Raw genomic sequence first — 20,535 nt, forward strand, 5'->3', positions numbered from 1 at the left:
TTTCGCCAACTTACGCTTGATACTCGAGAATAAAAGCGCCACGATTTTCGGTGGCAGGTATATTGAGTCGAGCCTTTGTTCAGAGCAGATCCGCGTTATGTTTGGTACAGTAATAATATAGGTAAATTTTCACTAAAATAATTGCTTTAGTAGCGATAGAGTAGGCTTGACATAGATATATACTTTAAATACAAAATTTGAACAACAGGAGAGGTAGCAATACCTGAGTTTAAACTCACATATATAGTCTGAGGTTGGATTAAGGTTATCAAATGCTAATGTGTTTTTATATCCATTTGCTACAAATATTAATCAGTGTGTACATGTTTTGTTCCCATCTAGTTAAGTAAATCCAATTATTTTTCCATGCTGGAAATCATTATCTTGTCCACGGGCAAAGATAAAAAGTACCCGTATGGATATACTTTCTTATTGTTAAAACGCAATTACTTCCCTTGTTGAAAACTGTCGTCTGTTACACCATTGAAACCTTGTCTTATGACAATATATAAAATTCTTGCTTCAAATGGTACCAAAAGAAAGTGTTCACGCTGCATTCAAAGAACAATACTGCAGTATCCTCTAAACAATTTAAAGAACGAATTGACTATTTGCATAGTTTCAACCACTGCGCGAATATCTATAACCACCACAACTGATCACATATCTCTACGCGAATTATTTACACAACGCACAAAAGAGTTCCAGCAAAAAATCATTTTAACTTTATTTTGTTTAACAGAGGTGCGGAATTCGTACACAATAAGATATTGAATTTTAGAAAATGATTATGATTATATGTTGTTAACTGTGCTGAAGGATTACATTATAGCTTTGCTAGAAGACAACGCTACGTTTCTTCACTTACAATTTAAACTAGAACAACTACTCTTAAAATATTAATACCTTTAACTACTACTTGAACCTTATGTCAACAAGAATACTTGTTCAAAAGTATCGATACTTATCTGCCTAAGTTGTATTCTTTTAAGTGTATCCGTTACAATGGTAAGCACTCATCTAAAATTGACTTCCTTAAATATGCGCTTAGCTTTGGTTAGACTGGTTTAAACTATATTTCAATGATCATTTATTTTTAAATCTTAATAAAGTTGAACACAATTCAGTACTTTTATGAAGTTCTTGTTTTATGTGTAAATTAAATTAATGCGTAATTTCAAGCGTTGACAAAATGGATTTGAATGTGTTTTAATTGTGCTTCATTTATAACTTCATCATGGAGATTTGGTATAATGTGTTGGTTCTTTGTCTGATATTTGTGCAAGCTCGAGGTTAGTATAGTTTTGTGCTGGTCTTCCATGTTTCTTGTTTGTGTTTTTTTTGTGTTCTATGTCTTATATATATGACAATGTTTTTCGACTTTTGATAACATATTTATAATGCAGAAACGGATATAAACCGTTTTAGAAAGCCTTCATTTTCTATTTAGCTCATGTTCTGTAACAAGCCACCGATGCATTATATAGTAAAACGAGCTGGTCATTAGGCTCAACATGAATTACGTCCCTATGCTATTATATGTTCGTTGGAAACATGAGGTTTTTAAAAATATTGACTACATCCATCGTTAAGCACGTGTTGGTGTGCCTAATTAAAACCCCTTGGTAGCCTTGGAAAAGATTGTTCGGGTCTTCCATTACTGCTTGTCCTAGGTTGCAATGATGATTTCATTTCATGCAATCAAATTTCGATTCAAACAAGAGCATGAGTTAGAAATCCTTTTTCCACAGCACATCGATTATGCTATCTTAAAACCATTTCTTTTACCATGAAGGGCATCGAATCATTCTAACACGGGACTGACAACTAAATGGTATTTAAAACTCAATCGATGTCTTAAAGGGACTCGTTCACGGATTGTAAAATCAATTTTTACGGGTTTTCTTATTACTACAAAAATGTGTGGCAAATGATAACGAGCGTTTACACTAAGATGCTAACAGCTTGAACTATTAACAAATGTTGACATTATGCTGAAGTATTGCTTTTGAAATCCAAATTTTTTAAAGCATTTCAAAAGCGATTTAACAAAAGGCTGTAGCGTGATTGGTTAGCACGTGGTGCTACCAATATTTTTCATAAACTTTCATGATCCGATAGCTTAGTATGAGTACCTGTGGTCGAGTGGATATGGTATAGATTTTTCTATTTTCATTGACAATGCCGGCGTGGGTTCGTTCAAAATGTTTTTGGTTATTGTCTAATTGAATTGTTTTTTGTGCACTTTCGCTATCAAAGAGTAAAAACAGTATGATATCACTGTTTTCATATGCATTACCGGGATATTTATTTTTGGTGCCAAAAATGAGCAAGTCCCTTTAAAAATCATGGTAATGTATAATACGTTTATATTTCTAGTTGTATGCTTATACATATCCAGTATATATAGTTTCCAATCATAATATATCAGGGTGTGATGCCTCGTTAGAACTTACTTACGATTTAAGCCTTTATTTCACGACACATATCGTACAGGCGTTCATCGCAATGACTATGGAGGTCATGGCCACTATTTTATCTTTTCGACGACTGCACAAAGGTAGGAATACGAATACTTGCGATCACAAAACAACCCGCGTCATTTGTATAAATTAGGTAAATGATTCACGATTGCTCAGAATGTATACTATATTCATTGTGAAGAAGTCGTATTTAACCGTAAACAAATATTCATGATCATTCGTACTGCATCTTCACAAAATCACACTGACGATCAACGACTGTTATTCACAATTACCCAAGATTCGTGATGGACATGGATATTGCCTATCCATTGTGTGTAAGAATATAACGGATTTGATAACGACTGCTTTGAGGTTTGTTATAAAAAATGTATCGTACCAACACAATGACAGTTCAGAATATTTCAAAACTGTGTTGGTTATACTTGATTCTCTACGTTCACAAAACACAAATAATTACGCAACTGATAGTTTAAGAATCCAAATAGCTACAACGGCAATAACTAACATGAACGGAACTTACTACTTTTGAACAATGTTCAAATTTAGGGAAACAGTTTTGATGACTGGGGATTTCGGTACCCTCAGCGTTTTAGACAATAAATGCAATGGTTTTCTCTATAACCTATTGAAGTGTGAGAGTTTTGAAGATTTATTTGTTTATTAAATACACAACAGTTTCTACACATTTTAGGTCAAAATCGCAGAATTATGATGCCTCAAAATGGAATTACAGCATTTGTGATCACAAGTTCATAATAAGTCAGTTGGTATAGATTGACAAACATTTCAAGTATCTATTTTAAGATAATTTAAATAAGTAAAATGACGGGAATTGAATTGTCAGCTATATGTGTTGGTAAAAATAGACTAATAGATGCAGTGCAGTAAGACAGTGAAGTGAAGTCAAAGTGTTTAAGCATACTAAAAAGGAAAATAACCAACACACAAATAACCTAAAATTAAACAATATTGCACGTAAAACACCAACCTACAATAAATATGAATGTTAATTAACTAACACATAACCTTTAGACGGTCTGTTGTATAAGAATACGTTAACGTATTGATAAGTAAACTTATGAATTAAAATAATTTTTATTATATGCCTTTCAATTTCCTTTTCCAAATCCAACAGTGAAAATACAGCACGCCGTATTGAAAAAATCTGTATCACCATACTGTCGTTTTCTGATTCTATATCATGCTAGTACGGTATGTAGGCTAGAAACTCCTTTGCGTCGCTGAAAATAGCATGACAAAATAACTGGTAAAATCTGTCAAATTTTAGATATATGACATTACCTAGTTTACTTACGCCACCAGTAGCATGTCAGTATTCATAAACATGGTATTCAAAGAAACAGAACGTATTATCACTATATAAGTATGTCCGCTTAACAATAAGAGACGTCGGACGTATCTAATCGGCTTCGTATTCCCTTACGAAACTGAATATCGATAGTTTGAGTTGAAAGAATGTGATCAAACTTGGACTAGGAAGACTTTATGGACACCTTTCCTGAGATTACTTTGGGCTAAGGTCAATGTCCCATTACTGTTACTTTAAATAGAAAAACTACTGAAATTGAATTTCTTTAGTTAGGGTTAACATATTTAAACCAAAGTTTGTATATAGGAAGAGTAATGGAGACCTTTCATTGGATTGCGTTTAGGGCCCCTTAGGTCAAGTTCAATGTCACTGTAGCTTCAAATAGAAAACGGTTGAAACTGAATCTTAAGTCTTGGTTGACATACCAAGTGTAGTAATAATCTCTTAAATACATATGTTGGGAAAGAAATCACTTTGAATTTGATAAACAAAATTCAACAATGAAATAGGACAACATATCTGCCAAAACAAATATCTCTAACACAGAAATATAATCCTTCTTCAAAACTGGAGTCCAAATGTCAATGATAATGTTTAGATATAATTCTAGTTCAGCATCTTATTGTTGTAAAATGCCCAAACGTCCAATGTCCATCATATGGTAAAATAAATTTTATTAAAAGGTTGTTTTTTGGACCATTACCTATAAACTATTTGTGTGTAAGCGTTTCAAAGATGTATTTGCATAATAACAAACAGTATGTGTTAGGTTTGAGTCAAATATCAGGACAATAGTGCCTTAAACTGCGATGACAGCATTTGTGACCAAAAGTTTAGAATAGGTCAGTTGTTATGGTTTCATTGTCATTTAAAGCAATGTTTTTGTGATACAAATCATACAAATACGAGAATCATTGAACTTTAAATGACCACTAAAAGTGTTGAACAAAAATTTTGATAGGAAGAAGGGAATAAAACAGTGAACTAAAATCGAAATGTTTTAGCATTTTTTATAAGAACATTGCATATTCACAAATAACATAATGCTATACTAGATTGAATGTCATAAAAATCGAAACTACATTCAATACGAATGCTGATTTGTAATGATTACATAATGGAAAATAAAAAAAGAAATTAACAGTAAATTATAAGGAGAAACTTCCAGCTGGCATATATTAAACATATCAATTTAAGAGATATTGCCTTAAAGCTGTAAATAGCCAACAATAAATTAGTAGCAATGATATTCAATATTTAAACAGCACACGAAAGAAGGTCGGTAAATGTAGTAAGAGTGTCTGTGTGCGTAAAAGAAACCTCAATCTCTTTGATACGAAACTCCAAATTATAAAGAATTCACGTATATGTTAATATTTTATTTAAATAGGGAGTAACGTAATAGATACGCACTCGTGTTATTACAACAAATGATATTGTTCAATTTTCTATTTGTAACCTATCAAAATTCTTCGTTATACCGAACAAGCTGGTTTTCTTGTAAAATATTTTTTCAATGCCTTTTAAAATTGCATTTAAAACATACTGTTTACTCGTATTCTGTTTGTCTGAATTAAGTTTTAGCACTGGAAACAACGTTTCATTTAGCTATTGATTGTTCGAACGCAAACGATTATATATAGTGGTATTAAAAAACTATGAAAATAAACATACACACTAACATATAATTCATTTTAATTTGTTCTTGTCAGTTGTTTGTGGACAGTGGGGAAAGTGTTGGTACTGTGGCTGCTGTGCAGACGGTCAAGATCCGATATGTACTTACAATTATTGCCAGCATGGTTGTATTAATGGACAATCCGGAAGCTATTGCGATAGAAAATGCTCTTCCGAACACTGCGTTAAATGTCATCGATCAGATGTAAATTACTGTTTAGAATGTAACTCGGGATTCTATGGATCTAGGTGTGAATACTGTGGAACAAACTGTGCAGACTGCATGCAAACCGGATGTCAATCATGCGTTGACGGATATTGGGGACAAACGTGTTATAAAAAATGTAGGGAGCATTGTTTGACATGTCAAAAACGGAACGGTGCATGTATCTCATGCAAACCCGGATACCATGGCCATTGGTGCGATAGTCGTTGCGGCGACCGGTGTTTGAAATGTGACAAATTGAATGGTAACTGTATTGCTTGCGAAAATGAATTCTGGGGAGATACATGCATTGCGTGTGGTAATAATTGTAAAATATGTAATCAGTCACATGGATGTTTGGAATGTAATGTTGGTTTCTATGGAAAAACTTGTGACACATATTGTGGTCTTCATTGTCAAATGTGTGACATATCATATAATTGTTCAGAATGCCGTCCTGGATACTACAAATATAATAATAATTGTGAAGAATGTCAACTTAAACAAAACGGATGCACATGCACAAGCGGTGTACAATGCAGTGGATGTGTAGATGGGTATTTTCTTAACGATCAATTTTGTTCGAAATGTCCTGATCACTGTACTACATGTAAAAAGTCTTCATCCAGTTCCAGTTTATGCTTTTCCTGTACTTCCGGATGGTTTGGACAGACCTGTCAATATTGGTGCTCTGATTATTGCACAAACGGGATTTGTGATGAAAACAATGCTGTATGCCGTTGCTCGCAAAACTATAAAGGTGAAACCTGTGATCAGTGTGCAGATGGAAGATTTGGAGAGATATGTGAGCATAACTGTTCACTTGGATGCGAATCGGGTAATTGCACGAGGGAAATTGGCTTTTGTTTATGCAAATCAGGATGGAGCGGTCAAAGATGCGATACATGTACGAATGACTACTTTGGCGACAATTGTGATTTCAAGTGTGAACCAAATTGTGTATCATGTAATGGACACTTTGACTGTCAATCCTGTATGGCAGGGAAATATGGAACCGTATGCCAATTAACATGCCCAAAAGGTTGCTTAGAGGATATCTGTGACATATCAGATGGATCTTGCCATAGCTGCAAGGACGGGTATTTTGGAACACATTGTAACAATACTTGTCCTCAAAAGTGTCAAACCTGTGACGTCAATGGACAGTGTTTAACATGTAAATCAGGATCTTTAAGTTTGCAAAGTCAATGCAACTGTCGGATAGATATGTGCGTCAATGAACAAGTTTGCAACTCGTGCAAAAATTCATCATTCTTTGTTGATAGTGGTGAGTGTTGCCCGTGTGATATAGCTGAGTGCCTGTCATGTGCAAAGATCAATGATTCCGTTATCTGTAGAATATGCAATGGTGGGTTCTTTTCAAGCAAACGCGGACGATGCTTAAAGTGTTATTCAATCTGTAACGAGCATGCCTGCAATTCGAGTACGGGCAAATGTCAACGGGGATGCACTGATGGATATTGGAGCGATACCTGTGAAGAAGATTGTGATCCTGAGTGCAAAAGCTGTCGGCAAGTGGACGGATTGTGCACAACATGCATGGACAGTACCAAGCATGGGTCTCATTGCAATTTAGCTTGTTCAGCTACATGTATGAATTCCGTTTGTGACATTGATGGATATTGTTCAAATGGATGCATTTTAAATACATTCGGAAAGCAATGTGAAAATGCATGTGATGCGCATTGTATATCAAATAGGGATAGCACGGTTTGTTCTGAACAGACAGGTATGTGTTTGATCGGCTGCGACCCCGGATATAGAGGAGAAGTCTGTCCAGAAGGTAAAACAGATTCTATATACAGTCCCTTTAGATACGATATTTACACACACATATTTTTATATTACCAAATCTGCACTAAACCTTCATTAATTTTACGTCATTTTAGCCAGTTTATTTTTTTTCAAGGAATTAAACTAACAACCGGATACTTATTAATTTCTAATTTATTAATATGTACTCAAACTTTTCAAACGTTTAAGCAATATTATATATTTCTGTTTTGTATTTTAAATAGCTTATTCTACCAATAAAGTAATTGAGACAAAAACAGAAAAGCAAACAACAACTCCATCAATTGCTACGCTGGGTGGAGGTATTGGAGGAGGGATAGTGGCACTTTCTGCCATTGTTATTCTTGCACTGTTTTTGCATCGCAGGTAATCAAATATAATAATACATTTGACTCAAGCAAACAAAATTGCATGCATTTCAGTCGTAATTTTGAATAGATTATAAGAATACCTAATTGCAATAATGGGATCCCCATGGGGTTTTTTTTACAGAAAAGGCAATTTCTCCAATAAAATTGAAACACCCGAAAAGGAACCCGAGAACATAGCTACATTGTATGCAACGGTGAACAAAGGAAGTAAATATGCGCAATCCACATCCAAAAATTATCTGTGTATAAAATAAATAAAAAATTGTTTGAATGTAAATGAAATGGACGGATTTGGTACTGTACGTTTATAATAAGTAGATGATGAGGGATTAATATACTTATTGTAATGAAACAGTCGAATAAACACTGGGCAAGCGACACGCAGAAAACACTATTTACCTGCATTTTTATCAAACTAGTCATATCAATTTTATGTGCATCTAATTTTACATATATTAACGATTTTCAGTTTAAATATTGAGCCACTGCATAAAAACACACATTATTAAAAACAATGATGGTAATCCTGTGTTCTTTTACATAGGATTTTACCGAGCTGAGTACGCTAATGGGGATACCGACAATTTGCACTCTGTCACCATCATAGATAACCACAATAACCAAAGCCCACCACCAACATGCTCTGACAAGGAAAGAGCGCCTATCTTGACAGAAGATAATCTTGAAATTGGTAATATCATTATCTAAATAGGTATACGTTTGCATTATATTTTTACAAAGCTCGTGATCATTCAAACTTACGCTATTGTAAGTTTTTTACAAGGCTCGTGTGAAATTAAATTGACAACATGCTAGAGGAATATGTTTTTTTTACAAAGCATGATTTAAATCAAACCAATAATATCTGACTAATGCGTGTATCAAAAAAACTAGAGCTAAATCAAACAAACTAACGTTATTGCAAATAAGTAGGTTTTTTTAAGCAGCTGATGTTTACCTCACTCTAACGATTTGCAGTCATTTGTAGGTTTTTAAAAGTTTAAAAGGAATCAATTTAACGATATTGCAGATTGCTATAACTCAATTACATCAATGCAAACGAATGCTATTGTGTTCTTTGAGAAGGTCCATGTAAACTAAAATTTACTATATGGCAGATGAAAATGATGCTTCTGCAGGGAAAACTGCAGGAATATTTGAGGATAATTGTGGTGTTTATTACAACAACGCCAAAGAAGTTAGAAAACTCAAAGTGATGGTGGCCGATTTACCTGAACATGTACAAAACATATGTAAAAAGGATCTAGAAAAAGAATTTCAGGTACCGTGCACTGCCTTAGTGTACAATATGTTTAATTTTACGTTTATTTTTAATTGCATTGTCAGTACCTACATATGAATTGTGTTGAAATCGTTAAAGCATTTTTGTTTTTGTTTTTTTAAATTTACAGAAACTACCTTACGGTCTCGTGAAACCGTATGAAGTTTCACAAACGAAGCTTAACATGCACAGAAACAGATACAAAGGAATATATCCGTGTAAGAACTCTTTGGTTTTTCTGAATCAGATGAATTTCGTATCTTTTGATGCGTAAACATGTGGTAGTTTTATACTTAATAGTTTGTTGCCGAATCATTTCTGTATGTTCCAGGTGTTCATGACTGTGGATGTTGTCATGCATTTTGCTTGCTTTTTTCATTTTGTCATGATTTCTGTTTGCGTTGAGCACGATTACAATGACCTTATAGTGTTGTACCCGTTTTCTTAGTTATATAATCGGTGTTTATTTTAGATGATGATACGCGTGTTGTAGTACGCGGTGACGACGGAGATTACATCAATGCAAGCTATATAGACGTAAGTCCATACTAGTATAACGTTTTAATTTTGTCATTATTATTATTATTATTATTATTATTAGTAGTAGTAGTAGTAGTAGTAGTAGTAGTAGTAGTAGTAATAGTAGTAGTAGTAGTAGTAGTAGTAGTAGTAGAAGTAGTAGTAGTGGTAGTAGTAGTATTAGTAGTAGTAGTAGTAGTAGTAGTAGTATTAGTAGTAGTAGTAGTAGTAGTAGTAGTAGTAGTAGTAGTAGTAGTAGTAGTAGTAGTAGTAGTAGTAGTAGTAGTAGTAGTAGTAGTAGTAGAAGTAGTAGTAGTAGTAGTAGTAGTAGTAGTAGTAGTAGTAGTAGTAGTAGCATTGGTAGTAGTAATAGTAGTAGTAGTAGTAGTAGTAGTAGTAGTAGTAGTAGTAGTAGTAGTAGTAGTAGTAGTAGTAGTAGTAGTAGTAGTAGTAGTAGTAGTAGTACTCTTGCCATTAATTGCCATTTACATGACCATTCGTGTAAGCGTAATGTTTTAGCCATCGCAAATTTATTAATTGATCTTTGGTATTCGTGAATACAAATTGAAAATATAATGAAACTGAATAACCGTTGGCATAATTGGTATAACTATTATATTCGAACGAATAAGCTTCTTTCTTTCAGGGTTTCAGGAAACGAAATGCATATATAGCTGCTATGGGTAATATGGCGTATTTAATAAACGTTTATTTTATAGTGATATAATGTCCTATATCCAATCTTTCTAAAATGAATCGTGATTTAAAACAATTTAACCTAAATGTTAGTTTTTTAATATTCAAACTTTTAAGATCTTGATATTAGTACAGAATATATACTGATATGTACGTACATAGTGAATATTATGCAATGTGAAGGTCCAATGGCTAAGCAGCTTGGCGATTTTGGCCAATTCTGGCGAATGGTATGGCAACATGAAGTAGAGAAGATTGCCATGGTAACCAACTTGCTTGAGGATGAGGTAAGGCGGTATTTTTCTGACAATGAAATAAAAGTGTTTGATTATGAAATACAGTATCAATTTAATAATGGTTCTGTGACATAAGAGTGCCGTTGCATTTAGTCCATATATCAATTAATATACAAATGCGCAACTTTATCTCTGTATAGTTAATATATTATATTTGTTTCATGCAGAAAACTAAATGCAATCAATACTGGCCTGATCGTGGTCAAAGTAAAATATATGGCGATATAGAAGTTTCGTGCAAGGTTGAAGCACTGTATGCAGATTTTATTTGGAGACAGTTTACGTTATCCAAGGTAATGTTGAAATTAACTACACTTCGAGTAGTTTGGTTATAAACACATAAGGTTGATGGAACTTGCTCAAGTATGAACATAAATTTTATGACAATTAACCATATCCTATATCGTAAATAATACAAATGACAACACAACCTGTGAGTTGGAATAAGATCATTGTCGGATACTCGCGACTGGTCAATTTCATGACACTTCATTTATCTCCGATCAGTAATTAGTTTTGAGTACTTCCAAGTTTCGAAGGACTTCCCGAGGGCAAAATACTAATACCACTTAAGCATATTTGGAGCGAGGCAGTCTTGGTTTGAACCCTCAACCTCCCTCTTACAAAGTAGGCACTCTACAATTACATATCAGTATTGATGAAAAAGCTTGAATAAAATAAATGTAATAAATAGTTTCGCAATGAAAGTGTGACCTCTTGATAAATGCGGAAACATCTCTGATATTATAAATGAAAAACAATTTTGAATAATTGTGAGTTAAAAATAGTAAAATTACATTTCTAATTGTTTTGGATGACTCGATATTCCCAACTAAAACGACAATCTCTATCAGATACGGAGTTAAGTATGTATACTTAAATTTCAAGTTGTTTCTGGATCAACCAACGCTTGACTAAAATGACTTCCTTATTGCTAAATACTTATCGTAAATATGTTTAATGTTTAAAAAGTATTAATGGACTTTAAAACTATTTCAATATATTAATTTCCTTCTTTTGAAGAAGTTGTAGATATCATCTTAAGAATACTACTGTATACATTACGCGTTTGAAGCCCTATTCTTAGAATAATGAACAAAATTGATGTAAAAGTTTAATACTTATTTGGTTGAATCAGTTCCTCTATGAAAATGAAGTTTGTTGAAATATGATAAATTGAACACATTACTTTTATAAAATAAAATGAAATAACTTTATCATCCGTCAAATAAAAATAATTAGTTTGATTTAAAAACGATCAATTTAGGAATGTTAGAAATGGTAATGTTTTTAAAGCTTTTGTTTTCAAAAAAGACAAACTTTTCAGACAAACTGCATGTAGAGCAAAACGCAGTTCTCAATACTTATTTCCAATATGATGACCCTGTCAGCTAACTTTTACAATTATAAACATTAATTTTTCAAAATATATTTTCTATTGATCATCTTAAAAATGGTATATATAGAATCATACCAAGCATAAAAAGGTTAACAATATGCACTACTTTTCTTCATTTGTTATCGCTAAACATGTTAACAGAATTCCGAAGAAAGAAATCTACATCATCTTCTGTTCACAAGCTGGCCGGACAAAGACATCCCTGATGACGTCACGTCAATTATAGAGTTTAGACAGAGGGTGAACGCATTGCCAAGTACCTTTGATGGACCAATAATTGTGCATTGCAGGTTTGATTTCCATCATTTGTTTAAAATATTAATCTCAAGCGTTCATTCCATAGCTTTAAGCGAATGTAGTATTTTATTGTGCAGAAAACAAGAAATACGAGGAGATTTGATTATAATGGCCTGAAAGGTTCAGATATATAAGTTGCCTAAAGAATAACGTTCGTCAGGCGGTATAGACCAACTGTATCCGTAATAGCCTTCCAGTTTTAATGAATTTCCAGACAAGCGAAGTAGTAATCAAAGGTGGTTTTATCTCTAAAAACCGCTAATACCATGAATATGAAACATGAAGTTTGAAGCCGAGTGTTAAAATGATGAGGTTATATCTCTATCACAACTGAGACACCTAAATCAATTATCATTTTTTCTTGTTTGTAGATATAATAGACGGATAGTTTTGTGTGCTTTCAGCGCTGGAGTAGGAAGAACGGGAACATACATAGCTTTGGACATTCTGACTAACGAGGGTGAAGCAGAAGGAGCTATAGATATCCCGGGATGTGTTATCAACATGAGACAGAACAGGCCCAACATGATTCAGACTTTGGTGGGGTGTTTACTCATAGATATTGATAAGTATATTACATTTATTATTTGTCTTAAAATTCGTAAAATTCCACACTTAAATGCCCCTCACACAAACCTATCCTGTAGTCGGCATCCATTATTCTTACGTAAATCAACACGATCTGCTGGCGTTCGAAAATCAATAGGCGCAATATAACAGCCTTCTTTATGTGACATGCGTATTATGGTTGTCTCCGTTAAACGATATTTGCAATAATGCGGACTTCGTCAATCGTCCCATAAAGAGTATCAAAAATTAAAAGACGTCTTTCACAGAAACATGCAACGGAAGTTTTGTCTATTTATTAGATATGATTTGTAATTTTAGAGTCAATACAAGTACCTTCACCAAGCTTTGGTCCATTCATTGACTCTTGATTGCTCGTTGATAAAGAGAGAACACTTCCATGCATATATGGAGAAATCCAGCAAACAGGAGATACAGAAGCAGTTTGAGGTTGTATCGTTTCTCAAAGTATTAACTGTTACTATGTAATCAATCAATGTTTGTATTCTATGCATCGAAAATGTCTAAATTCCTTTAATGGTATTCCAATATAATGTTCAATATGAATATACTCTAGAAACTACAACTGACACATGAACAAAAGTCGGAGAGGGAACTACAAGCTACCGAAAGGAATCGGGTTCTGACAAACATGAACAGGAAACACGCGGATATACCAGGTATCACAATGATTTCGATCGAAAATACCTAACTTTACTTGTACTAACACCTATAAACAAACAATGTGTAAATCACATAAGCAAAAATTTAGACGAGTATTCAACTTGAAAACTAGAAATATGTTAGTATATTTTGATATATATTTAGATGATATGAAGATGTACATAAAAACTTAAAATGTTCAATGCCAATAATTATTTTACAATTTCCATTTTCAATCGACTCGGAAGATGCATTGCATTTGTTTTATTCTAACATGATTTTTATTCTTGATTTTGTGTTCGGCTAGGTGATTCCAACAGACCACGTCTTTATAAGTTTTTGAAACCAGGCGAATCTGATTACATCAATGCGATATACATCAACGTAAGTATATGTTCTTTTTTTACATGATAGTTTGCTTTAAATGAAAAGCTGGATGACACGTGTCCATTGCGCATTATGATCCTGTTCTGACAAGGTAGGTATGGTGTGTATGTTGTAAGAAAATCAAGTGAAATTATAACACTGACATAATAGTTAAATGAGATTCTACACCTTACGATATATTTTCCTCTGCACGTTAACTAGATGTCCTATTTTAGTATTGATACGGAAATACCATACAATAAAACTAGTCTGCACAATACATTGTTGCGTTCGTGGAAGTTGTATGCTTGCCAAAATGAATATTCTTTATATTTCTAGAATATTCGTTCAATATAAACATATCATTTATAAAATGATACGCAGAAGTTAAACAACGCTGTATAGAGACACCTTTTCAGAGTTTCAGAACAAGAAATCGCTTTTTGGTTGCGCAAACACCCCTGCTTGACACAGTTACCGATTTCATCGCGCTTGCTGTTCAAGAAAACTGTCCATGTATAGTTAGTATGGAGTCACACTTGGAAAAACAGATGGTAACTTGTTGACTAGCCAGATATTTTGAAGATGACTGATTTTCTAATTTCTCTCTAACATTTAACTGGATTTTAATTGTGCTTCAATTTTATATAATTATAATTATTTACATATCACACATGACGTAGCCATTTTTGAATAAGGTCATTATATGTTTCAATATAGCTTGTGTAATAACCCCTAAAGTGATATCAGAAAAAAAGCGTTTCAAAATGTGCACACTGTTTACTTAATATAGCAAAGGTTTATGTGTTCATCCTTAAATTAGCACTCTCACTGATTTACTGTTTTTACACCTTTTTTTTATTTTTTGTCTTGGAATGGGCAAATTTGTGCGTAAATATCTGCAAACCAGTGAGAAAAGACTGCTGACAAAAGATCGGATCGCAGATTTTCATGGCTAAGACCGTTACTAACGGTTTAAGAAAAATGGATAAAACATCATTAGTTGAACTTTTATAAAAAAAAATCTGCTATCTAATGTTTTGTCAGCATTCTTATATGACTGGTTAACATGCATTTTCGCGTAAATTGGCTCTTTCCAAGACAAAAAAAAAAAACAAAAAACGTTCAATCTATGAGAGTGCAGCTTTAAAACGCATTACATGCTCGTTTTAATCAACTTTAGAAAACTAATAATTTCCATTAATTAATTGTCACTTATACATTATACTTAATATCTCATTAAGATTTGAACAACTAATTTCCTGCTACATACATTGTTTCATACAGGGGGTTGGCGTATACTTTCCTGGTGACAATCAAGTAATGAATAAGGGCATGGTTTCCGTGAGATCTGCCACATATCAACGTGGAAGACACTTTGTAAAAAGAATGCTGCATTTTGAACACGAAGGAAAAGTAAGATTTTAAGACTCTAACTGTGCCCAAATAAGCAAAATTTCATGCTCTCTGTTCTTTGTAAATTGTAATGTAATTTTAATGTTTCCCTCATGCGTATCTGAAATAAAGTGATTTATCTGCTAAGGTTTATGTAAGTAACAACAATATCTACAACAACAACAACAATAACGACCAAAACACCGGGAACTACAGCACAAACTATGCAACCATCACTATCACAACAACCAGCAACACCAATGCCACCACCACCACCGCAATCACAACAACCTCTACCACCAACAACAATATGTAATTCATTGGCCATGTTACATCGGAAGCATTGCCCTGTAAGTACTATGTTTTCGTTGGATTTTAGACTAAGATAAATGAAACAATTCCACACTATGAATATTTGGACTGGGATGCAAAACAAAATGTTCCTAAGACCGCAGAACACTATGTTGCGTTCATCAAAGAGGTTGAATACGTATCCAAATCATCGGACTTGAAGGGACCGATACTAGTGCATTGCCTGTACGTACAAACTTTGTTTTTTCCCGATCGCATATAAATTATATATAAATGCAATTATTAAAGTAACTTTGCTCTCACCATTAACCGAGTATCTTTGAAATATTAAAGTTATACTGACGCAGGTAATGTAACAGTGTAGAAAAGGGATAGCGCTTAATATGATTCTTAAAACAGTATAGACGGATTCTGTATTAAAATGACATTGCAAAACAAATGTTGGTGGAGATAAAAAAGAACTTATCCTATCACTACGATCTAATATAACATTACTATCACGATATATTACATCTGTGACAGGAATGGTGCTGGAAAGAGTGGCCTCTTTTGTGTTGTTTTGACGCTACTTGAAAAACTGAGTGAAGATAATGACGTCAGTGTAGTCAATGCGGTGCAGAAAGTCAGAGCGAGAAGAGCGCTCGCTGTTCCAAATAAGGTAATTAATAAACTACTTTCTCCAAAAAATAGTGTAATAACGATGAATATAAAACCCAACAGGGACAAACGTTTTACGATGTGCCAGAGACACAATGCAATACAAATATCATTTGATTGTATGCACATTCTATGAACAAGAATAAGTTTATCGATTTACCTTGGTAGTTTCCAGAACAACAATATGTCTGTGTGTTAATCAACATACAACTTGAGTTTGCGTTACTTGTTCAGCCGATTAGATCATCAGATTATATTGAAAAGATAGCGTATTTCGCGACGTCATAACGTTATGTTTATTTTGACGCTGTTTAATGAATAATAGTTATTGTCTCGACTGTTTGGGCTAAACGCATTTCTAAATTTGGAATTAGTATAATGCTTGGATATTTTTAATTTCAGTTATGCATTCAGATAATTACTATTAAAAACAAATTAAAACTAATTCTTTCTTGCAGGAACAGTTTTACTTCTGCTACGAGTGTGTTCTCCATTCCGTGAACGAAACAGATAACGCTGTGTATTACAACATAAGTGGGGATATCCAGAGGGAATGAATACGGTAGGCCAAGGCTGATACTTCTGACTGTGGAACTATGACAGCCTCTGTGCTGCAATGACATTGAACCGTTCATTTTTGCATAACAGTTATCAAATAATTCACAGGACACTAGTATTTCTTTTGAGATTATAAACATTTCATTGTAAATATCGTCACGTGGTAGCGTTTTGGCTTTAGACTTGTTTTTGACCTTTCTACCATATTGGGGAACAACAGATTCCTGTTTTAAGTTGAAATATTTCTTATTACAGTTTCCAATAGGCAAGTTTCAATATGCAAGGTTATTATGAACCATATTGCCGTTGATAAGTTGTTGTTTAGCTCTCCACAATATCACTTTTTAAATTATCATGTTTTGTACTAAATGTATTCCATTGTTTTTGTATACGAGCCTCTGCACTATAAACCCTTTACTAAATGTATTAGGAACCTGTACAAATCAAATACACATATTTTGTTAATATAGCTTTACTTATGGAGCATGTGTTTGTGTTATGGGTGTTGAACAGTTTGCAATAGGCAAATTTTAATATGGCAGCTTATTGTGAATGATATTGCCGTTGATAAGTTGTTGTTTAGCAAATGACGCCGAACCATCTTGACATACATATTCATTATTGTTAAACACCAATGGAGATGTTCACTAGTCACGTGAAACCATTACACAAACAAATGTACGTGGACTTGAATTTGTCCAGAAGATAATTATCGAGGGCAGCCTTGCACGTTGATTGACTGTATTGAGGTTTGATCCCGTTTTGGAAAGAAACAATGATATGTCAATATAATACAATACTTGAGTTGGAAACAATGAGGGATGATGGTCTTTTAATGGAGCAAAGTAGATATGTTATCCTGTCTGTGAAAATTCTCGGATTACAGTCTATGGCTCACTAGTCTGTAATGGTTTTATATGTGACATTAAATCGTGGTGGAAACGTAGAATAATGATGCTTCGCTCTCTTTGTGTATAATTGCAATCGTGTTTTCTGTTCACTTACTATTTCTTATATATTGTTTTTATAAAGGCACTCTGCAATATTCCTTTTAAAACTATCATGTTTTGTACTATATGTATTCCATTGTTTTTGTATTCGAGCCACTGTAATATAAACCCTTTAATAAAGAATAACTGTACTAGGAACTTGTAACAAACGAATAAACGTTTCTTGTAATTATAGCTTAATTAATGGAGCATGTGTATGTGTTATTGGAGTTTGTAAGTAGAGGTGAAACACTTTCACTTAAATTTGCATTGTACCAGCTAATTTGCATGAAATGAAACACTGTCATGACAAACTCGTGCATTTAATAGTTGATTGAAGGAAACATGATGATATGGAATACAAATGACACTGTTTATTCACACTGTTATGAAATACTCGCACATTTAACTGTTTAGTGATGGATGGCTCTGTGCCTATAGTAAAATAACATTCATATTCATAGGCACATTCATTCTGATGATTTGTCCATTTGTTTAATAATTTAATTGATTTTATTTACGAACAGTTCTTTCTTAATAATTTGATCATGGGCCATTTGTTCTTAATTGAATATGTATCTCATAGATTATGTACTTAGAAAAGTAAATTGAAATATACAGTTACAGTTGTTAACATTGTGATAAAGATAAACCTATTTATAAATATGCCCTGCCATACATATATATAAAAGCCATTGTATTATAATACTTTGATCAAGTGTCATATTTGCCTATTTCAAATATGTAGTGTGTTGTATATTGCTTTTGAATAAACTTTTTCTTCTTTCTTCTATGCGTAATATATATGCGCATTTGACTGGTTCGACCCATTTTATTAGCTAATACAAACATGACAAAAAAAAGGATTACCGGTCTTAAGCATTTTTAATTGTGACATGCTGAAGTATAGCACTCGTCATATTTAGTTGTATTTTAAATAAGATGTATGACAAGCTCAGTATTCGACTGTGGCTCGAATGTATTTGCCATTGTTGTACAGAATAAAATAAATACAATAAAAACTACCTGGACAAGCCCGATCACCAACGTAACAAAGACCCTATTTAAAGAAGGATAGAGACCAACAAACACCGAGCGAAAAACATTTAGTACACGCGTACCCCAGATGCATCAAAATAGCAATGCTTTAATAAATTGTTGGTTAACCGCCAATGAACGTTTAGCAAAATATGAATTATATGGACTGAGAATAAATCCTTTTATTGGGTACTGGGCGTGCCAATGTACACAACAGATTAGTATTCCCATTCAGTGGCTAAGATTCAATATTTGTTGTGTTTTTATTTAATTTGAATTATAAACGATTCGTTTAACTACAATAATTTCTTTTAACCATTAATAGTATCCCGTTCGACAACACTATGTTTGTGGTAATGCGTTGTAAAAGCAGCATTATATAAGGGTTTTTTTCACATTAACCGAGATAAAAATAAGAGATGTCACAGTATGTGACGAATGCCCCTGATTGTGACATTGACCTATGAACAAGGTCAGTACATGAAAAGTTGATCTTGTCTTTACATGTCAAATACATATGGCAAGTCATTTTAGATTGCCTCTAAACATAAAAAGTACCACCCATACTTGACAACCTACACTGTTATGTCCTAATAAGCAGTATTCCATTGTGAATAAACACCTAAGTGTGACCTTGACCTTAAAGGTAGGGACACGGGTCTTGCATGCAACACGTCGTCTTGGTATGTGGAACACATGTGGCAAGTTATTTTAAAATTTGTCCATACAAGGGAAAGTTACAGCCCGGACACGACAACCTATACTTTATGTCCTATATGCAGCACTCCATTGTGAATAAACACTAAGTGTGACCTTGACCTTAGATGAAGGGACACGGGTCTTTCACGCGACACGTCACCTTGGTATGTGAAACACATGTGGCAAGTTATTTTAAAATCTGTCCATACAAGGGAAAGTTATAGCACGGACACGAGTTATTGAGCCGGACACACGGACGGACGGACAGACGGACGGACGGTGCGATTTTAATATGCACCCTTCGGGGGCATAAAAAATTCCAGTTGCTAATGGTGCATTAAGATGACCATTAGGAGCCCTTTCTTCCATTTTATGCAGTGAATAAAAACTGGAATGTTATTACTTTACTATGTACGGCTACCGAACTGGTTGACAGGCCCATCGTCGGCATTTAAGAGTTGTGAGGCCAAATTGCGTTGTGTATTTTTGAGCGGATAAAGATCAATCTAGTTTTACATTATCGTTCGTGAGAAAAGTGATGATTTATATCCTGGTGTTTTGTGTGTGTTTTATGTGGTCTTAAGCTTCAGCACAGACATGTGTGGTTTCCTATGTAGTCCTAAGCCTCAGCTTGTCGAGATGTATGGTGTTCGATGTAGTCTTAAGCCTCAGCTTGTCGAGATGTGTGGTTTTCGATGTAGTCCTAAGCCTCAGCTTGTCAAGATGTGTGGTTTTCGATCTATTCCTAAGCCTCAGCTTGTCGAGATGTGTGGTATTCGATGTAGTCCTTAGCCTCAGCCTTTCAAGATATGTGGTTTCCGATGTAGTCCTAAGCCTCAGCTTGTCGAGATGTGTGGTATTCGATGTATTCCTAAGCCTCAGCTTGTCGAGATGTGTGGTATTTGATGTAGTCCTAAG

General features: G+C 33.9%; 1 protein-coding gene across 4 annotated transcripts; it reads left to right on the forward strand.

The window, feature by feature from the left end:
* Positions 1-1,058: 1,058 nt before the first annotated feature.
* Positions 1,059-18,667, forward strand: LOC128206751 (receptor-type tyrosine-protein phosphatase alpha-like). Of its 4 annotated transcripts, none has more exons than XM_052909422.1 (21): positions 1,059-1,292; positions 5,529-7,502; positions 7,738-7,879; positions 8,006-8,091; positions 8,429-8,575; positions 9,003-9,166; positions 9,297-9,384; positions 9,639-9,703; positions 10,332-10,368; positions 10,565-10,668; positions 10,845-10,970; positions 12,218-12,366; positions 12,778-12,913; positions 13,262-13,390; positions 13,518-13,620; positions 13,911-13,987; positions 14,389-14,523; positions 15,257-15,385; positions 15,744-15,901; positions 16,199-16,334; positions 16,792-18,667. In XM_052909422.1, exons 1-21 carry the CDS (start codon positions 1,238-1,240, stop codon positions 16,888-16,890), a joined length of 4,239 nt encoding a protein of 1,412 aa, XP_052765382.1. In that variant the 5' UTR covers positions 1,059-1,237; the 3' UTR covers positions 16,891-18,667. The 4 variants fall into 4 exon arrangements, with proteins under 4 accessions (XP_052765382.1, XP_052765383.1, XP_052765384.1 ...); XM_052909423.1 differs by having other exon boundaries at positions 8,006-8,086; positions 8,427-8,575; XM_052909424.1 differs by lacking the exons at positions 1,059-1,292; positions 5,529-7,502; positions 7,738-7,879; positions 8,006-8,091 and having other exon boundaries at positions 8,463-8,575; positions 8,915-9,166.
* Positions 18,668-20,535: the final 1,868 nt, after the last annotated feature.

Source organism: Mya arenaria, chromosome 10 (genome assembly GCF_026914265.1).
Source record: "Mya arenaria isolate MELC-2E11 chromosome 10, ASM2691426v1".
NCBI classification, from domain to species: Eukaryota; Metazoa; Mollusca; class Bivalvia; order Myida; family Myidae; genus Mya; species Mya arenaria.

What these genes read in the sequence shown, in the direction of transcription:
- LOC128206751 (XM_052909422.1), top strand. Translation starts at nt 1,238, where the DNA reads ATGGAGATTTGGTATAATGTGTTGGTTCTTTGTCTGATATTTGTGCAA. An exon ending in GCACTGTTTTTGCATCGCAG is followed by an intron (nt 7,880 to 8,005) that starts GTAATCAAATAT and finishes TTTTTTTTACAG; the next exon opens with AAAAGGCAATTTCTCCAATA. An exon ending in TGCATATATAGCTGCTATGG is followed by an intron (nt 10,369 to 10,564) that starts GTAATATGGCGT and finishes TGCAATGTGAAG; the next exon opens with GTCCAATGGCTAAGCAGCTT.